This window comes from Hemiscyllium ocellatum, chromosome 12, assembly GCF_020745735.1.
Source record: "Hemiscyllium ocellatum isolate sHemOce1 chromosome 12, sHemOce1.pat.X.cur, whole genome shotgun sequence".
Lineage (NCBI taxonomy): Eukaryota > Metazoa > Chordata > Chondrichthyes > Orectolobiformes > Hemiscylliidae > Hemiscyllium > Hemiscyllium ocellatum.
In genome coordinates, this window is record NC_083412.1 from 80111844 (window position 1) to 80131010 (window position 19167).

General features: G+C 41.0%; 1 protein-coding gene across 2 annotated transcripts in view; it reads right to left on the reverse strand.

Annotated features, from left to right (window-relative positions):
* itsn1 (intersectin 1 (SH3 domain protein)) overlaps positions 1 to 19167 on the reverse strand; it is a 195047-nt gene that overhangs the window by 55012 nt on the left and 120868 nt on the right. For both annotated transcript variants that reach the window (XM_060833763.1, XM_060833762.1), the window contains exons 23-25: positions 7060 to 7145; positions 3524 to 3577; positions 1736 to 1795 (exon numbers count right to left, since the gene is read on the reverse strand). In XM_060833763.1, the coding sequence (XP_060689746.1) occupies positions 1736 to 1795; positions 3524 to 3577; positions 7060 to 7145 (200 nt within the window). The remainder of the gene's footprint in view (positions 1 to 1735; positions 1796 to 3523; positions 3578 to 7059; positions 7146 to 19167) is intronic.

The window sequence follows — 19167 nt, forward strand, 5'->3', positions numbered from 1 at the left end:
ATTTATTTGCAGAAATATCCTCCCTCAGTAGAGCTGTAATGCTATCCCTGATCAAAAACACCACTCCCCCTCCTCTCTTGCCTCCCTTTCGATGGCATTTATATCCTGGAACATTAAGCTGCCAGTCCTGTCTATCCCTGAGCCATGTTTCTGGAATTGCTATGATATTCCAGCCCCATGTTCCTAACCATGCCCCGAGTTCATCTGCCTTCCCTGTTAGCCCTCTTGCATTGAAATGAACGCAGTTTCATTTATTCATCCTACTTTGTCCCTGCCTGCCCTGGTTTCTCTTCTCAACTGTACCAGTCTCAGATTGATCTCTGTTTACTATCTCCCTGGGTCCAACCCCACCTTACTAGTTGAAATCCTCCCAAACAGCACTAGCAAATCTCCCTACCAGTATATAAGCCCCTTCCAATTCAGGTGCTATCTGTCCTTCTTGTACAGGTCACTTCTATCTCAGAAGAGATTCCCATGATCCAAAAATGTGAATACTTCTCCCATACACCAGCTCTCAGCCATGCATTCATCTGCTCTATCTTCCTATTCCTACCCTCACTAACTCATATCACCGGGAATAATCCAGATATTACTACTCCCGAGCACCTCCTTTTAAAATTCCTGCCTAACTTTCTATATTCTCCCTTCAGAATCTCAACCTTTTCCCTTCCTCTGTGCACAAAGACCTCCTGCTGGGCCCTCTCCCCAGTAAGAATATTCTACACTCTCTCTGAGATATCCTTGATCTTGGCACCAGGGAGGCAACACACCATTCTGATTTTTCGCTGCTGGCCACAGAAACACCTCTCTGTGCCTTGAGCAGAGTGTCCCCTAACACAAATCAATCTATCTCTTGGAACCCGAAGTACCCCTCATTGCATTACAGCCAGTCTCCATACCAGAAATCCGGTTATTCATGTTACATTCCCCTGAGAATCCATTGCCCCCTGCATTTTCCAAAACAGCATACTTATTTGAAATGAGGATAACCACAGAAGACTCCTGCATTACCTGCCTATCTCTCTTACCTTTCCTGGAGTTAATCCACTGACGTGACTGTAACAGACATTTCTCCCTTCCTACAACTACCATCCATCACACCCCTTTGTTCTTGTAAATTCCTCATGTAATGTAAATTTACATTTGCAAAGTTAGAACTACATGAATTAGCAAGCATGGATGGGAAACAGCACCAAAATTGAGGAAACCTCAGTTTAAACCTGGTATAAATCAATAATGTACAAAGTTCCTTGGGTGTAAAAGCTGCTCATTTCCACTCTACTCAGGAGGCAGGAAATTCCAGGAGCTTGTGCGGAAATAACAGTGCTTCCACGATTATGTTTTTCAATGTTACTATGTCTTATAGACGAGAGAACAAATATATTTGTGAAATTCAAAAATCAATGTGTGCAATGTCAAGAGTCATGAAGGGCCAAAACTAAGCAAGGCAAATAAGGGCAGATTCTGAAGACCTTTACAAAATTCTGTAAACTAGCAGTTTTGTCTTCATACACGAGATCAGTTTGTTATACATGGTCATTCTCAATCTGTATTTATCAAGTTAATTGTTTTCCTTTTATCCATTTCATCAAGTGCATAAAGCAACCTGCCCAGTTAAACAAAACACAATGGAACCAAAGTAGTTCCATAACATTCAAAAGAAACTTGCACTGTGGTAATATTGTTCACAAATGCAGACTTCATCATCTATGTTTAAGCAGAAAATTATAGTCACCTTCTCCACCAGAAGCAGCAAAGAGCATCTCTGAAGGGCAAGGAACCCTCAAGTTGGAATCTAGATGAACGAGGATCATTCTGGTTTGATTATGTTAAATGATGTACATCAAATACATAATGCAATATAATTTTCCTAATTATTATATATGTACAATGCTATTGGCCACATCAAATTTTTATCTTTAAACTTTGCCTGTTGCCGGCAATCAGCACTTTGGGTTCTGATTTCCTTTCAGTGCTTAATGGGTATTCAAAGGCACTACATTGTTCTGTTTGGAAGTGGGGTAATTAAAAACAAAAACACTTGAAACAAGACCTGATCTCATTTCATAAAAACACATGCAAACATCTTCCAGAGCAAGACAGTGGGTCTACAGATACATGTGCAGGCTAACAAAGTAGAATGATCAATTCTTGGGCTGGGGCATGCTATAATTAATTTCAGCACTGCAAGCTGAAGGAGTAGAAAAACAGTCAATGGTTTACATTTCTGATCACTATATGCAGCATTCTCTGATCAGAGAAAAAAGAATCAAGGAGCGGATTGGCTTGAGTGTAATTCATTGCTTTGCCAACACTCACTTCCTAAGTTCCTAATTCAACCCTGATGTAACAAAGCTACTCTGGTGAAACTGGAACCCAGCAAGGAGATATGATCAGGAAAGGAGGAATGAAATTGAACAAAATGAAAAAAAAACTACACATGCACTGTGTGATAAAAATGTAGAAACAATTTGACAGTTTTCTTTACACTTAAATTAACAATCTTAGGAACCTTCAGGGTTTTGTGTTTCCATGTAAAACATGAGCTGCAGAACCAGCTACAGAGGAACCTCAATTATCTGAATATCAGATTATCCAAAGGAGGTCTCGAGGTCCTGATAGAAACATTATATCGAAGAGCTTCTAACACTGATTGTGCCTTTTGTTTACAATGATTAAAAATGAACTTGGCTTACTGAAATGCTGCCGAGAACAGTCCTGGACATCAATGGGAGCCCAGGGACCATCTCGAAATAACTGACTGCCCGCCCGCCCGCCCTCTCTCTCTCCCCATACTTTCCCTAGAGTTCTGCACAGGTGTGTACCCTGAACCCACCGTTCCTATATAATTTTTCCAACATTGTCCTGTAGAAGACAAAGGTGGGACTTGACAAAAGTTTGTAGTAAAAAGTGGTGTGTGGGGCTGCGTGTGTGTGTGCATGGCTGCGCATGCTATTTGGAGTGGCTTATACTGCTTTGTCTTTTAATGCAAAACTTTGAGTTCAAACTGAAGCCCATTTCTCTGATCAGTCCAGCAACATACCCAGAGGTATTTACCATCTGTAATTTGTTGACAGTGCTTAAGCATTTCAAATGAGTTAAGCATGCGGTTCCCCATCACATTCCCCATGTCCAAGGAGAAATTTTATTATTAACTTTATTTCAGTGCAAGTTTCAATCATTTTTGAAGAATTTTATCAACTAAAAAGAACAAAAGCATGATTGTCTCACCTGTCAGAGATGAATTTAAGTGTAGTCCTGATGATGCGATTACCTTTTTAAACAAATACTACCACTGCATTTTGGCATATTTCTAACATTCATATTTAAAATATACAAAGTTATAAATATATTTACAATACATTTATCTTAAAAAGACAGTCCGTGCATTTCATCTTTCATGCAAAACACCACTGATCAATAAAATGTCCTTGACTTAGATGAGTTTATCAGAAAAAGATTCCAAGTGGGCTACAAAATTACAACTGATTCATTAGAAGTGTCAGTGAGATAGTTACTGTACCTTTCCTTGGGAGAAAGGGAGGTCGAGGCGGAGCAGCCTCCTCCCTGCAAGGTTCTATAGCAGACATCAGAAAACAAAGAACAGTACAGCATGATAAAGCAAAGTGACAACAAGAGTCAAAGTGATGCACAGAAATGAGCAAAAATAGCAATGACAATGTAGTGACAGTGATACAATGTTATAAGCTAACAATACACAGGGAAAAAAACAAGACCAACAATGCAGTAACCTGACTTGGGGAAAAAGAGAAAATAATCACTGTATAATATCTTGTGGGTGAATACGTGGGACTTTTGCAGAATAGAGATCAAGAAAGACACTCTGACTACATGGGGCTCCACAAGATATATTTTATTCAAAATCAGTTTTGGGATCACATTTCATGATGCTATTATTTACAACTCAGGATAAGATATTTTAAATTCAAACCAACATGCTCATTTTTAGCCAGGACAGACTCAATGGACTGTTTCTAATTTCATAGTAGATCAAATTCCAGAATTTGAGGTTAGCGCTTCACCATTTTTTTTTCACTTTGAAGTTGAAAAACAGCTTTTAATATTATGGTCTTGAATTAATTTCTTTTGAGATTTCCAAAACAATGGATCATGATTCAGAGTGCAAAAAATGCATTGTTATTGCATGGATCTTGATAGAGAACTGGCTGGCATAAATGAAAGTCGATAAAAGCAGGCACTTCTTTTTACTTTCAGCAGTTTCACATTTTTAAACCCAGTTTCAAGAGTATAAAATCTACATGGCTGAGCAACTCACATGAGGTTGTTGTTTACCCTACATTTTTTTTTATTCACAGAATGAGGGAATCAGAGATATACACACGGAAACAGACGCTTCAGTCCAAATTCTCCGTGCTAAGCAGATATCCTAAATTAATCAAATCGCATTTGCCAGCATTTGGCCCATATCCATCTGAATCCTTCCTATCGATACACCCATCCAGATGCCCTTATTATACCAGCCTCCACTACTTCCTCTGGCAACTCATTCTGTACATGCACCACCCTCCATGTGAAGAAGTTGCCCCTTTGCTCTCTTTAAATTTTTTTTCTCCTCTCACCCTAAAATTCCTTGCCTATTTACCCTATCCATGCCCCTCATGATTTTGCAAACATCTGTAAGGTCAACTCGCAGCTTCCCATGCTCCAGGAAAAATAGCCCCAGGCTATTCAGCCTCTTCCCACTGTAACTCAAACATCCAAGCCTGGCAACATCCTTATAAATCTCTTCCAAACCCTTTCTAGTTTGATAACATCCTTCCCATAGCAAAGAGACCAGGATTGCATGCAATATTTCAAAAGTGGCCGAACCAATGTTCTGTACAGCCTCAATAAGACCTCCCAACCCCTGTACTCAATGCATGGACCAATCCATCCATAATTGCACAGACAGCAGTTAAGAATCAACCATACTGCTGTGGGTCTGGAGTTACATGTAGGCCCGACCATGTTGGGGTGGGGGTGTGTGTGTGTGGTTGGGGGGGTGGTGTTTAGACGATTAAATTCCAGATTTTTACTGAAAAGTAGGCACAGGCTCCAAAACCTCAACTTGGACAGTGGCTTAGGAGGATTATTTACAGCCAGATTACAAAAAGTATTGAAATTATCCAAAAGCAAATCTATACTTTAAGTCCTATTAATGTTGGCTTGGATATTGTCAACAGTTGCATGCAATATGATTCAACTCTCTTGTTCTTTTGAATGTGGGGTAGGGAAACACAGCTGCTAAATGGTGAAGCTCCACAGGTAACTTTTTAAAAACAGGACAGGGGAATGCAAGCTGTGACAGACTAGTGCATACTGAGAAAAATCAACAAAATAATTTTAAGTAGCACTACAAAATCTGAATAGTAACTGGACTAGGACTATTGGACAGAGGAAAGTAAACAATGTGATACTGTAACTCTTGTTGAAGCATGAGCGGCAGACCGAAGGGATAGAAGCTAAATGCTTGAATTATGCACGAGGCTTTAAACATGCAGTCATAAATTGATTAAAGGGCTTCTAAAATTAAGAATCTATACATTTTGTGACCCAACTCCTTTCTCAGCATCAAGTATATAGACTCATCTAGTTAAATGCATGATGAATAGAAGGACAAATAAATTAGACTTATTCCATCTGAGGATCATCTAGTATCACAGCTGATGGAAGTTTAAAAGAATTATTCATGTACAATTAATAACTGTAGAAAATGTTTAACTTGGTTCTAATTAAAAGCCAATTCAAAATTCCTTAAGGTACTCCTGCAAACTATTTTTATTTTGCTTAATATGATCTATTCAGTACAAAAAAAGTATTGCTAATTATAAGCAGAATAGCTTGCAATGGAGGCAGAAAGTAGGAAGGAAAATTGAGACAAATAAAAAGCAATGTCTTTTAAAGTAGGGTCTGCACGTTAAAATCTTTACCAAGCTGAACGATAAATATTTCTCGGATACAACCCATCAAAAGATGAAGGGTGATTTAAAAAAAAAATTATGAGTGCAAACTAACTTCCAAGTTGCATCCTTGATGCTAAAGTGGGTGGGATTTTCAAAAACAAAACACTGCCTTTGGCAAGATTTTAGGTGATTGGTGATGCCCAATGTTATTTTTAGACAGTCTTCGAGATTGAGGTGATTTTGTTTCCCCACTGGTTTCAGATGTTAACAAATGTATCGTTATGAACTACTAAAATTAATTTTCACATAAGCAACATTTCAGCCAAAGTTAAGTAAATGGTTTTTGGTACTCATTTCAATTGAGACAGATTTATTTTTAATTTTAATCAACTTGTTTGGGCATTTATGACACCTCCACAAGGTGGACTTTGCAACCAGACCTTCCGACTCAGAGATAGGGAAACCACTAGGAGCCACAAGTGTCTCTGGAATTGAATGTACACTGCTGATGATCAGTCTACATCTGCCAACTGAAACACATTGCTTGAGCTATCTTAATAATTTGTAATTCTTCAAACACCTCAAACAAACTCCTTTTTACAAAATATTCTGCACCGAATTAATTCTGGCTGGGGAATTAAACTGCCTGAACATATTTGCAAAGAGTACATTTTGTATTTTAAAGTCAGCACTTGTTTCACAAAGTTAGGGAAACTTTTTTTGTGCTTTTAACTGATGGGTCACTGCCAAAGTAAGGTTTCGCTCTTTTCAATCCTCCAAAGTAATTTTTTAAATCAATAGAATATTTTAATATTGGCTTATTAGTATTTAAATATACAGACAATCAATAAGTTATATATGCTTGTTTTTAGTAAAACCTTTCATCTTTGTGTTAAGAGAACTAAAACAACAAGCAAATTAAAACCTCTTATTTAATGTAAATACCTCAGACATTACAAGGAAATAAATTCACAAAAATACAAACTCATAAGAGCTAACTATTAGATTGCAATGCTACCAACTTCAGTTTTGTATATTAAATCTGTCACCACAGTGGGCTGAAGACTAAAGCTTAAGATGAGAATTAAGACTTCGCTTTTCTTGATGCAGCTAACTTCATCAGTTATGTACTTACCATCTCCATGTGCTGCAGATAGCTTTGAAGGTGGGGTGGTCATTCTCTTCAAGCTAGGAGGGCTTTCCGAAGAAGTAGAATCCACACTGTGTGAGAGAGGGGGGAGGGGGGAGTTGAGAGAAGAAAAAGGATAAATATATATGTTTTCACATCCTGAGTTATAATATTTCTTTTACAGGTGTTCCAAAGATGAAAATCCCCAACAACATTATTATAATTTGTTCAAAAACTATAACTTTAAACATTAAAAAAACCTTAATTGTAATCACCAGTAAATAGCTCATTCATCTTTCAATTTGCAACTTCAAGAACGGAGAGGAGGAGACTTGGATTGTCAACTCATTTTTGCTCTTCGGACCAGCAGAATTAAACTTTAATTTTGATGATATTTGCTAAGTTGTGGGTTAAAGCACAAGTTTTGAAAATAAGTGTCTCAAAAAGATTGCTTTGCTTAAAAATTCTTGCAACTCAAATTATGAAAATACATGTATCTAAAACATATTCATTAAGATGCAGCTCCAAGCCTTCGGCCTCACTCTCTCGGCGGAGCAGGTAACGGCTGTCTGGTGGTGTCTTTTTTAAAGTCGCGGTATAGTCCAGTTATTGTGTTTTTTAACGGCTAAAATTTAAAGTTTTTTTTAAGCGCCTAGCGGACCCGAAAGCTGGTGTTGTGCTGGCTTACCTGGGAAGGTTTTTTTTCTTATAAAAGCGTGTAGGCGAGGAACCCGAGGCACTACAGGGGTAGACCCTCCCACCCGCCCTCCTCCTCTAACCTAATAATAAGACCCGTTGTGGTAAGCAGCTAAGTGCTGCATTTTGCTTGTTTGTTTCTTTAGATCTAGTTTTTAAAGTTTACCTTTTAGAGGGATGGCAGCGAAGGCAGTGCAATGTTCCTCTTGCAACATGTATGAGGTGAGGGAAGCCATTAGCATCCCTGCTGATTACACTTGCAAGAAGTGCACCCATCCCCAGCTCCTCCAAGACCGTGTTCGGGAACTGGAGCTGGAGTTGGATGAACTGCGGATCATTCGGGAAGCAGAGGTGGTCATAGATCAGAGCTTTAGGGAAGTAGTTACTCCGAAGGTTACAGAGAAATGGGTGACAGTGAGAGGGAATGGGAGGAAGCAGCCAGTGCAGGGACCCCCTGTGATCATTCCCCTCAAGAACAAGTATACCATTTTGGATACTTGTGGGGGGGGGTGGGGGGGGGGGGGGGGGGGGTGACTTACCAGGGGTAAGCAACGAGGTTCAGGCCTCTGGCACGGAGCCTGTCCCCGTTGCTCAGAAGAGAAGGGTGGAGAAAGGTAGACCGATAGTTATTGGGGACTCAATAGTGAGGGGCACAGATAGGCGGTTTTGCGGGGGCGACAGAGACTCACGATTGGTATGTTGCCTCCCAGGTGCAAGGGTACGTGGTATCTCTGATCGTGTTTTCCGGGTCCTTAAGGGGGAGGGGGAGCAGCCCCAGATCGTGGTCCACGTTGGCACCAACGACATAGGTAGGAAGAGGGGTGAGGATGCTAGGCAGGTTTTCAGGGAGCGAGGTTGGAAAGTCAGAGCTAGAACGAACAGAGTTGTTCTCTCTGGTTTGTTACCCGTGCCACGTGATAGAGTGTCGAGGAATAGGGAGAGAGAACAGTTAAATGCGTGGCTACAGGGATGGTGCAGGAGGGAGGGATTCCGGTTTCTGGATAACTGGGGTTCTTTCTGGGGGCACCAGTATCCTGGGGGGGGGGGGGTGGGGGGGGGGGGGGGTGGGGGGGGGGGGGGGAGGTTTGCTAGTGCTCTTTGGTGGGGGGGGGGGGGGTTTAAACTAACTCTGCAGGGGCATGGGAACCTGGACTGTAGCTTTAGGGTACAGGACCTTGACTGTAGGGAGGTTAGGAACATGGCATCAATCTCGAAGGAGGGTGCCTGTAAACAGGAAGGTGGCTTGAAGTGTGTATACTTCAATGCCAGAAGTATAAGAAATAAGGTAGGTGAACTTGCAGTGTGGGGTTGGTACTTGGGACTCCGATACTGTGGCCATTACAGAGACGTGGGTAGAACAGGGACAGGATTGGCTGTTGCAGGTTCCAGGGTTTAAATGTTATAGCAGGGTCAGAGATGGGGGTGAAAGAGGGGGAGGTGTGGCATTGCTTGTCAAGGATAGTATTACAGCGATGGAAAGGACGATGGAGGAAGACTTGCCATCTGAGGTAGTTTGGGCTGAGGTTAGAAATAGGAAAGGTGAGGTCACCCTGTTAGGAGTTTTCTACAGGCCTCCTAATAGTCCGAGAGAAGTAGAGGAAAGTATTGCGAGGATAATTCAGGAGAAGAGTGAAAGTAGCAGGGTGGTTGTTATGGGGGACTTTAACTTCCCAGATATTGACTGGGAAAGCTATAGCTCGAGTTCGTTAGATGGATCGGTGTTTGTCCAATGTGTGCAGGAGGGTTTCCTGACACAATATGTAGACAGGCCAACAAGAGGTGAGGCTATACTGGATTTGGTTCTAGGTAATGAACCAGGCCAGGTATTAGACTTGGAGGTAGGTGAGCCCTTTGGGGACAGTGACCACAACTCGGTGACTTTTACTCTAGTGATGGAGAGGGATAAGTGTGCACTGCAGGGCAAGAGGTATAGCTGAGGGCAGGGAAATTATGATGCGGTGAGGCATGACTTAGGATGTGTGGATTGGAAAAATAGGCTTCAAGGGAAGAACACAAATGATATGTGGAGATTGTTCAAGGAACAGCTAATGGGTGTCCTTGATAAATATGTACCAGTCAGGCAGGGAGTAAAGGGTCTTGTGAGGGAGCCGTGGTTTAATAAGGAATTGGAATCCCTTGTGAAAGGGAAGAGGGCAGCCTATGTAAAGATGAGGCATGAAGGTTCAGTTGGGGTGATTGAGAGTTATAAGGTAGCCAGGAGGGATCTAAAGAGAGAGCTAAGAGCAGCGAGAAGGGGACATGAAAAGTCCTTGGTTGGTAGGATTAGGGAAAACCCAAAGGCTTTCTATAGGTATGTCAGGAATAAAAGGATGACTAGGGTAGGTTTCGGTCCAGTCAAGGATAGCAGTGGGAAGTTGTGCGTGGAGGTGGAGGAGATTGGAGAGACACTAAATCAATACTTTTCGTCAGTATTCACTCAGGAACAAGACACTGTTGCTGATGTGAATATTGAGTCACAAGTGATTAGAATGGATGGCCTTGAGGTATGTAGGGAAGAGGTCTGGGGAATACTGGAAAAGATGAAAATAGATAAGTCCCCTGTGCCTGATGGCATTTATCCTAGGATCCTATGGGAAGCTAGGGAGGAGATAGCGGAGCCATTGGCCTTGATTTTTATGTCGTCGTTGTCTACAGGAATAGTGCCAGAAGACTGGAGGATAGCGAATGTGGTCCCCTTGTTCAAGAAGGGGAGTAGGGATAGCCCTAGTAACTATAGGCCAGTGAGTTTCACTTCTGTTGTGGGCAAAGTCTTGGAGAGAATTGTAAGGGATAGGATTTATGAACATCTGGATAGGAATAATGTGATCAAGGATAGTCAGCATGGTTTTGTGAAGGGCAGGTCGTGCCTCACAAACCTTATTGAGTTCTTTGAGAAGGTGACCAAGGAAGTGGACGAGGGTAAAGCAGTAGATGTGGTGTATATGCATTTTAGCAAGGCGTTCGATAAGGTACCCCATGGCAGGCTAATGCAAAAACTACGGAGGTATGGCATTGAGGGTGCATTAGAGGTTTGGATTAGGAATTGGCTGGCTGGAAGGAGACAGAGGGTAGTAGTTGATGGTATAGGTTCATCTTGGAGTGCAGTTACTAGCGGTGTTCCACAAGGATCTGTTTTGGGACCATTGCTGTTTGTCATTTTTATAAATGACCTAGAGGAGGGGCTTGAAGGCTGGGTGAGCAAGTTTGCGGATGACACGAAAGTCGGTGGAGTTGTGGACAGCGAAGAAGGATGTGGCAGGTTATAGCGGGATAGAGATAAATTGCAGAGCTGGGCAGAAAGGTGGCAAATGGAGTTCAATGTAGCTAAGTGTGAAGTCATTCACTTTGGTAGGAGTAACAAGAAGATGGATTACTGGGCTAATGGTAGGCTACTTGGTAGTGTGGATGAGCAGAGGGATCTTGGTGTCCATGTACACAGATCTCTGAAAGTTGCCACCCAGGTAAATAGTGCTGTGAAGAAGGCATATGGTGTACTGGGCTTTATTGGTAGAGGAATTGAGTTCCGAAGTCCTGAGGTCATGTTGCAGTTGTATAAGACTCTGGTGCGGCCTCATCTGGAGTATTGTGTGCAGTTTTGGTTGCCATACTATAGGAAGGATGTGGAGGCATTGGAACGAGTGCAGAGGAGGTTTACCAGGATGTTGCCTGGCATGGTAGGAAGATCGTATGAGGAAACGCTGAGGCACTTGGGGCTGTTCTCATTGGAGAAAAGAAGGTTTAGGGGAGATTTGATAGAGGTGTACAAGATAGTTAGGGGTTTAGATAGGGTTGACAGTGAGAACCTTTTTTCGCTAATGGAGTCAGCCGTTACTAGGGGACACAGCTTTAAATTAAGGGGTGGTAGGTATAGGACAGATGTTAGGGGGGAGATTCTTTACTCAGCGGGTTGTGAGTTCATGGAATGCCCTGCCAGTAGCAGTGGTGGACTCTCCCTCTTTATGGTCATTTAAGTGGGCATTGGATAAGCATATGGAGGTTATTGGGCTAGTGTAGGTTAGGTAGGCTTCGGTCGGCGCAACATCGAGGGCCGAAGGGCCTGTACTGCGCTGTATTTTTCTATGTTCTATATTCTTCGAGTACAAGGCCTCCATTACTTTTATCTTGCCCTTTAATTTATGCATCACTACCACATACTGATCTTGTTAACAAGGAGGTTGATAATTTACTCCCAACCTTCTGCTCTCAGAGCCATCTGTGGTACTGAAATTTAGCTCAATGCAGAGAAGTGCCAAACATTCATTCAGCACCTGCTTCTGATTAAGGTCTGTTGACTGCTGTTTTCAAGAGATCAGAGATACAAACGCATATCATACCATGGCAACAGACCCCAAAGTTTCACAACAAATCAGCATCTATAATGTCCAATTTGTTCTGTGCTGCTTTAAGTGAGTTAATTATCCATGTACTCAACATAATGGAGAACTTTCAGTCTCAATCAAAAGCTTCATTTTCTTCCAAGTCCAGAAAAGACTTGAATTCTAAATCTTTACCTTGTGTTCTTCAGAATACATTCAAATAAACAAACATGTGAACACAACTGGACACTAACTGCAAAATAAGCTGCTTGAAAAATGTTTTCACAATTAGAAATTGTTTTGAAAATTGATATTGACTTTCAACTGTGCCAAATAGATCAATATGCTGTTTTCTCAGAAAGCCTAGCAATGCATTTTCTTTGGAAAGTACGGCCTATTTACTCACAAACCCGCATTCTGAAAAGCTTACCATCCTACAGTATTCTTTCTCCAAACTCTATCCAAGCATCCAAACTAATGATTTAAAAACATGTCAATGTTTTTTAATACAGTATTGAAAATGAAGTATTTGTTGTTAATTATGACTTATTCAAATACTCAATTCCTTCGTGAACAAACAAGTTGGGTGAGAGGGCAGAATGAAAATCTTAAACATATAGTTGATCTCCAGGATACAAATGCTACAGAAAGGATAGAAAGGGAGACGAGAGGAGGGGGAGTGGCATTTTTGATAAGGGATAGTATCACAGTTGTGCTGAGGGAGGATATTCCTGGAAATATATCCAGGGAAGTTATTTGGGTGGAACTGAGAAATAAGAAAGGGATGATCACCTTATTGGGAGTGTAGTATAGACCCACCCAATAGTCAGAGGGAAATTGAGAAACAAACTTGTAGGGAGATCTCAGCTATCTGTAAGAAAAATAGGGTAGTTATGGTAGGGGATTTTAACTTTCCAAACATCGACTGGGACTGCCATAGTGTTAAAGGTTTAGATGGAGAGGAATTTGTTAAGTGTGTACAAGAAAATTTTCTGATTCAGTATGTAGATGTACCTACTAGAAGGTGCAAAACTTGACCTACTCTTGGGAAATAAGGCAGGGCAGGTGACTGAGGTGTCAGTGGAGGAGCACTTTGGGGCCAGCGATCATAATTCTATTAGTTTCAAAATAGTGATGGAAAAGGATAGATCAGATCTAAAACTTGAAGTTCTAAATTTTGATGGTATTAGGCAAGAACTTTCAAATGCAGATTGGAGGCAGATGTTTGCAGGGAAAGGGATGGCTGGCAAATGGGAAGCCTTCAGAAATGAGATAACAAGAATCCAGGGAAAGTATATTCCTGTCAGGGTGAAAGGGAAGGCTTGTAGGTATAGGGAATGCTGGATGACTAAAGAAATTGAGGGTTTGGTTAAGAAAAAGAAGGAAGCATATGTCAGGTACAGACAGGATAGATCGAGTGAATCCTTAGAAGAGTATAAAGAAAGTAGGAGTATACTTAAGAGGGAAATCAGGAGGGCAAAACGGGTACATGAGATAGCTTTGGCAAATAGAATTAAGGAGAATCCAAAGGGTTTTTACAAATATATTAAGGACAAAAGGGTAACTAGGGAGAGAATAGGGCCCCTCAAAGATCAGCAAGGCGGCCTTTGTGTGGAGCCGCAGAAAATGGGGGAGATACTAAATGAATATTTTGCATCAGTATTTACTGTGAAAAAGGATATGGAAGATAGAGACTGTAGGGAAATAGATGGTGACATCTTGCAAAATGTCCAGATTACAGAGGAGGAAGTGCTGGATTGTCTTGAAACGTTTAAAATGGATAAATCCCCAGGACCTGATCAGGTGTACCGAGACCTCTGTGGGAAGCGAGAGAAGTGATTGCTGGGCCACTTGCTGAGATATTTGTATCATCGATAGTCACAGGTGAGGTGCCAGAAGGCTGGAGGTTGGCAAATGTGGTGCCACTGTTTAAGAAGGGCGGTAAAGACAAGCCAAGGAACTATTGACCGGTGAGAGCCTGACGTCGGTGGTGGGCAAGTTGTTGGAGGGAATCCTGAGGGACAGGATGTACATGTATTTGGAAAGCCAAGGACTGATTCAGGATAGTCAACATGGTTTTGTGCATGGGAAATCATGTCTCCAAACTTGATTGAGTTTTTTGAAGAAGTAACAAAGAAGATTGATGAGGGCAGAGCTGCAGAGGTGATCTATATGGACTTCAGTAAGGCATTCGACAAGGTTCCCCATGGGAGACTGATTAGCAAGGCTAGATCTCATGGAATACAAGGAGAACTAGCCATTTGGATACAGAATTGGCTCAAAGGTAGGAGACAGAGGGTGGTGGTGGAGGGTTGTTTTTCAGACTGGAGGCCTGTGACCAGTGGAGTGCCACAAGGATCGGTGCTGGGCCCTCTACTTTTTGTCATTTACATAAATGATTTGGATGTGAGCATAAGAGGTACAGTTAGTAAGTTTGCAGATGACGCCAAAATTGGAGGTGTAATGGACAGCGAAGAGGGTTACCTCAGATTACAACAGGATCTGGACCAGATGGGCCAATGGGCTGAGAAGTGGCAGATGGAGTTTAATTCAGATAAATGCGAGGTACTGCATTTTGGGAAAGCAAATTTTAGCAGGACCTATACACTTAATGGTAAGGTCCTAGGGAGTGTTGCTGAACACATAAACCTTGGAGTGCAGGTTCATAGCTCCTGGAAAGTGGAGTCGCAGGGTAGATAGGATAGTGAAGAAGGCATTTAGTATGCTTTTCTTTTTTGGTCAGAGTATTGAGTACAGTAGTTGGGAGGTCATGTTGCAACTGTACAGGACATTGGTTCGGCCACTGTTGGAATATTGCATGCAATTCTGGTCTCCTTCCTATTGGAAAGATGTTGTGAAACTTGAAAGAGTTCAGAAAGTATTTACAAGGATGTTTCCAGGATTGGAGGATCTGGGCTATAGGGAGAGGCTGAACAGGCTGGGGCAGTTTTCCCTGGAGCATCGAAGACTGAGGGGTGACCTTATAGAGGTTTACAAAATTATGAGGGGCATGGATAGGATAAATAGGCAAAGTCTTTTCCCTGGGGTCGGGGAGTCCAGAACTAGAGGGCATAGGTTTAGGGTGAGAGGGGAAAGATATAAAAGAGACCTAAGGGGCAACCTTTTCATGCAGAGGGTGGTACGTGTATGGAATGAGCTGCCAGAGGATGTGGAGGAGGCTGGTACAATTGTAACATTTAAGAGGCATTTGGATGGGTATATGAAAAGGAAGGGTTTGGAGGGATATGGGCCGGGTGCTGGCAGGTGGGACATGATTGGGTTGGGATATCTGGTCGGCATGGACGGGTTGGACCAAAGGGTCTGTTTCCATGCTGCACATCTCTATGACTCTGTGACTCAATGTGATACATTACATTACATTACATTCTTTGGGCTGTATTTTAGTTCATCAGCTTCCAGTTGCCCACCAATGCATTGCACTAAGTCATGATTCTTCTCATCAGCTTAGGAGGAGAGTGTTGTGAGGTTAACAAACAAAAACAGGACAAAGCAGAGACCTGTTGAACAACAAGTCACATTTTCTGCAGATAGTGTGTAACTGAACATTCTCAACATCTTGACCCTTTTAATTGATTTTTCAGACAGTTTTGAACTACTAGACTAAAATATTCAACCTCTGGTTTAAATGTGAAATACTGTGTATGGAACACAGAAGTAGGTCCTTCAGCTGTGCTACTCTAGATCATGACTGATCACCAACCTCAATGCCATTTCCCACATATTTATTGTGGTTCTTAATAAGTGAAAATCTATCAACAAATATCTTGATCTGAATCTTGAAGTTCCTTAATTATCTGGACGCACAGAATACCAAAGATTCACCAATCTCGGGAAAAAAACGTCCTTCTCATGTGCAACGTAGGCTGTACAATAAATGTTGGCGAGTCAGTGATGCCCACATCCCACAAGCAAATTTTTAAAAATATTGTGTTCATCCTCAATGCCTTTGATTCTGACATTGCCAATATTGGGATGGTGGATGTGTTCCTTTTAGTATCATTTATTTGTAATTTGGGATTTTTAAAAATTAATGACTCAAATTTCTTTTGGATGTTCAAAGAGATTGATGATTAACTTCTAAGGGGTTCTAAGCCATAACTTCTAAGCCATAGTAATTTCTTTTAAAACATATGAATGACAGCAAGTTTCAGGACGAATGGGCTTTTACTTCACAACCGAGCAAGGTAAACAATTATGCATTAAGATGTTAGTTAGAAACTTGTGCATGTTTTAAAGCTCAGAAGAAACGGCAATAGCTTATATAAATAAAATGTTTGTTTGGGGCAGTTTTGCATAAGTCTTGGTGCTGATGGGTGTGTAAAGCAGCACTCCTGGGAAAGGGAGAAGATGGAAAATAGACAGTATCTTGAACTCAAGTTTTTGGAAAAACTCTGATGAACTTATTAAAGTCAAGAACATTTAAACTCAGGTATATGAAAACTCCAGCTATAGGCTCAGATTTTCTAGACTGGAAGTAGAAGTTGCAGTTCAATTAAGCATACAGGAAATGTTAGAGGTAGTAAATTTTCATCACTGTGAAAGGGGTGCCTTTGGAATGCATGAAGAATAATTCTTGGGATGATTGGGATATGTTATGACATGTTTAAAAAAAAACTTTACATTCATATTATAGTAAACTGCCTGGTTTATTCTATTTTATCTTCATAGAATCTCTACAGAGAAAAGCCATTCAGCCCATCAATCCTGCATTGGCCCTCTGATGAGCAGACAGGACTGAGGAATTAAAAACATAACCAGATCAGCCCTGATCTTGTTGAACAACAGAATTATGCTTCAAGGGCCTAATGGCTTATTAATTAATCTACTCTGTCATTCCCAAGTTTGAAGTCTGTGTTGTTTGTCATAAATCTGGCTAAACTACTGAAAGACAGGCATGATCAAATGAAAGGCTATGGCTGTGGGCAATGATCACACATTCTTCAGTTCCAATAAAAGCTTCATTGGCAGTATGTTTGAAAAATATCCGCGCTTCAAAATTTTAAGCATGTTCCTATGTTGGAACTTGATGTTTCAGAGATGGGGTCTCGGTTCTGGAAATCCAAAATCTCGCCCTACCCCAGGCCGTGGATGGTCTGCATCTGCCAATTTATCTATCCTCTCAGAAAATTCTAAGAAACTAATGAGTGAAGACAGATTGCTTCCAAATGTATTGTAACTACCACATATGGAATCTGGGCTCTTAAATCATTCCTTGTGGAGCTCCTTGTGTAATGACTTCAAGCAAACTTATGCATGACATTTGTTTAACTCAAGTCGCCTGCATTTTACAGCTTCATGTTTCACTCAGTGTACTCTGATAGCACATATTATATTTCAGCTCTCTCGTACAGCTCCAGAAGTTAATGGCATAGAGCAATAAGCTACAAGTAATCCCAATCAGACGATTTAATATCGACTAGCACTTCACCCTGAAATCAAGTGCCCAGAATTTGATAGATACCTCAACATTTGTGATGCAGTGGTTGCGTTGCGAGCAGGAAGCACGGGTTCAAGTCTCACCTGCTCCAGAGGAGTATAACAACATCTTTGAATGGGTTGATTAGAAAATATTGAAAAAAGGTCTTAATTATAAAAGCATAATTAAATGTTAACAAGAGTAAATCAGTAAGCTATGAATCGGAAAATACAAGTTTATTACACATAGCAAAAAAAGTCCAGTGCACTGGGTAGCACGAAGGGAGATGAGACCACCTCGTTCCAAAATACTTAGAATGCATGGATCCCACTTCCAGCTTAATGAATCGCCAGATATATCAAAGTTCTAATGTGACAATCGCAGATTTTCACAATACAGATTAGTATGGCCATAATGTAACACATACATGTCACAGTTTCGAAGTCTCCAGAAAAAAAAATGTAGGGATCAATTAGGTGAAATCTTCAGCCATTGAGACCTGGAGGTCGGCCTCATAAAATGGCATCTGACACAAATGGCAAAGGAAAACTACTTCCATTCTCACTCCTCCAAAGGAGGCCGTAAAATAACTAACACACTAAGCCATACAAGCTTCAGAATCTCAGAATATTACGCTTACCTAACAATTACAGTAGGTTTTCATGCACATTTATAAATGAACACTTTTTAATGGATGCAATGTGGGAAACAACAAACCAACATTCAAAAATAAAGTTAATCTGTAGTTTGTGGATCACTGGAGTTGATTCCAACATGTGGCACCAATCCAGCTAAGATATTAACCAAAAGCTTGGTCAAAGAGGTATATTTTAAGGATTGTTTTAAAGGAAGAAAGCAAGGTAGGAAAATGGGGATGTTTATGGGGTTATTGCAAAGCCTGGAGCCAAGGTAACCAAAGGTAGGCTACCAATGATAAAGCAATTAAAGTTAAGGACTAACTAAAGAACAGAATTAGAATGCAGAGACCTCAGAAGTGGAGACTGGGGGAGATAACAATAATAGGAGGAATTTGGAAGTTGAGAATCAAGTCTAAGCTTGATCAGGGGCTTGCTAAGGGTCGTATAACAGTACCTCATCAACCTGAAATCTATATCCCCCAGAAGGTCAAGGGTAGCATGAGAACACCAGGGCCTATAGGAATCCCTCAAAAGCTATATAACCATCTAGACTCAGAACCATCACTGTTCCTTTAGTGTCACTGGGTCGAAATCCTAGAATTTCTTAACAGTATTGTGGTAATCCCAAATTACAAATAAATGATACTAAAAGACTGCAGCAGTAATAGACAACAGCTCTACACCATACCAACTAATGATATTGCTTTCCCAGCAAAGAAGAAAAAAAAATGCATAGGGTAGAACGCGAGACAGAGTGCATTGAAATGGCTGAGTTTGAAGTTACAAATCACAGGAACAGTTTACTTGAGACAAAAGCAAAATCAAGGAATATTATGGAAGCAAGTGATGAAATGAATGAGGTGGAGGCTCATCTCCCTATCAAATATGGCACCACACTTGTAAACAAAGAGTTTTAACTTGATAATTCTGCCCAGGAGAGGGATGGAATTAATAGCTGTTACGGATTTTGGAAAGGGATTGAGAGTAATGACTTCAATCCTTGTAATATTTAAATAGAGGAAATTGT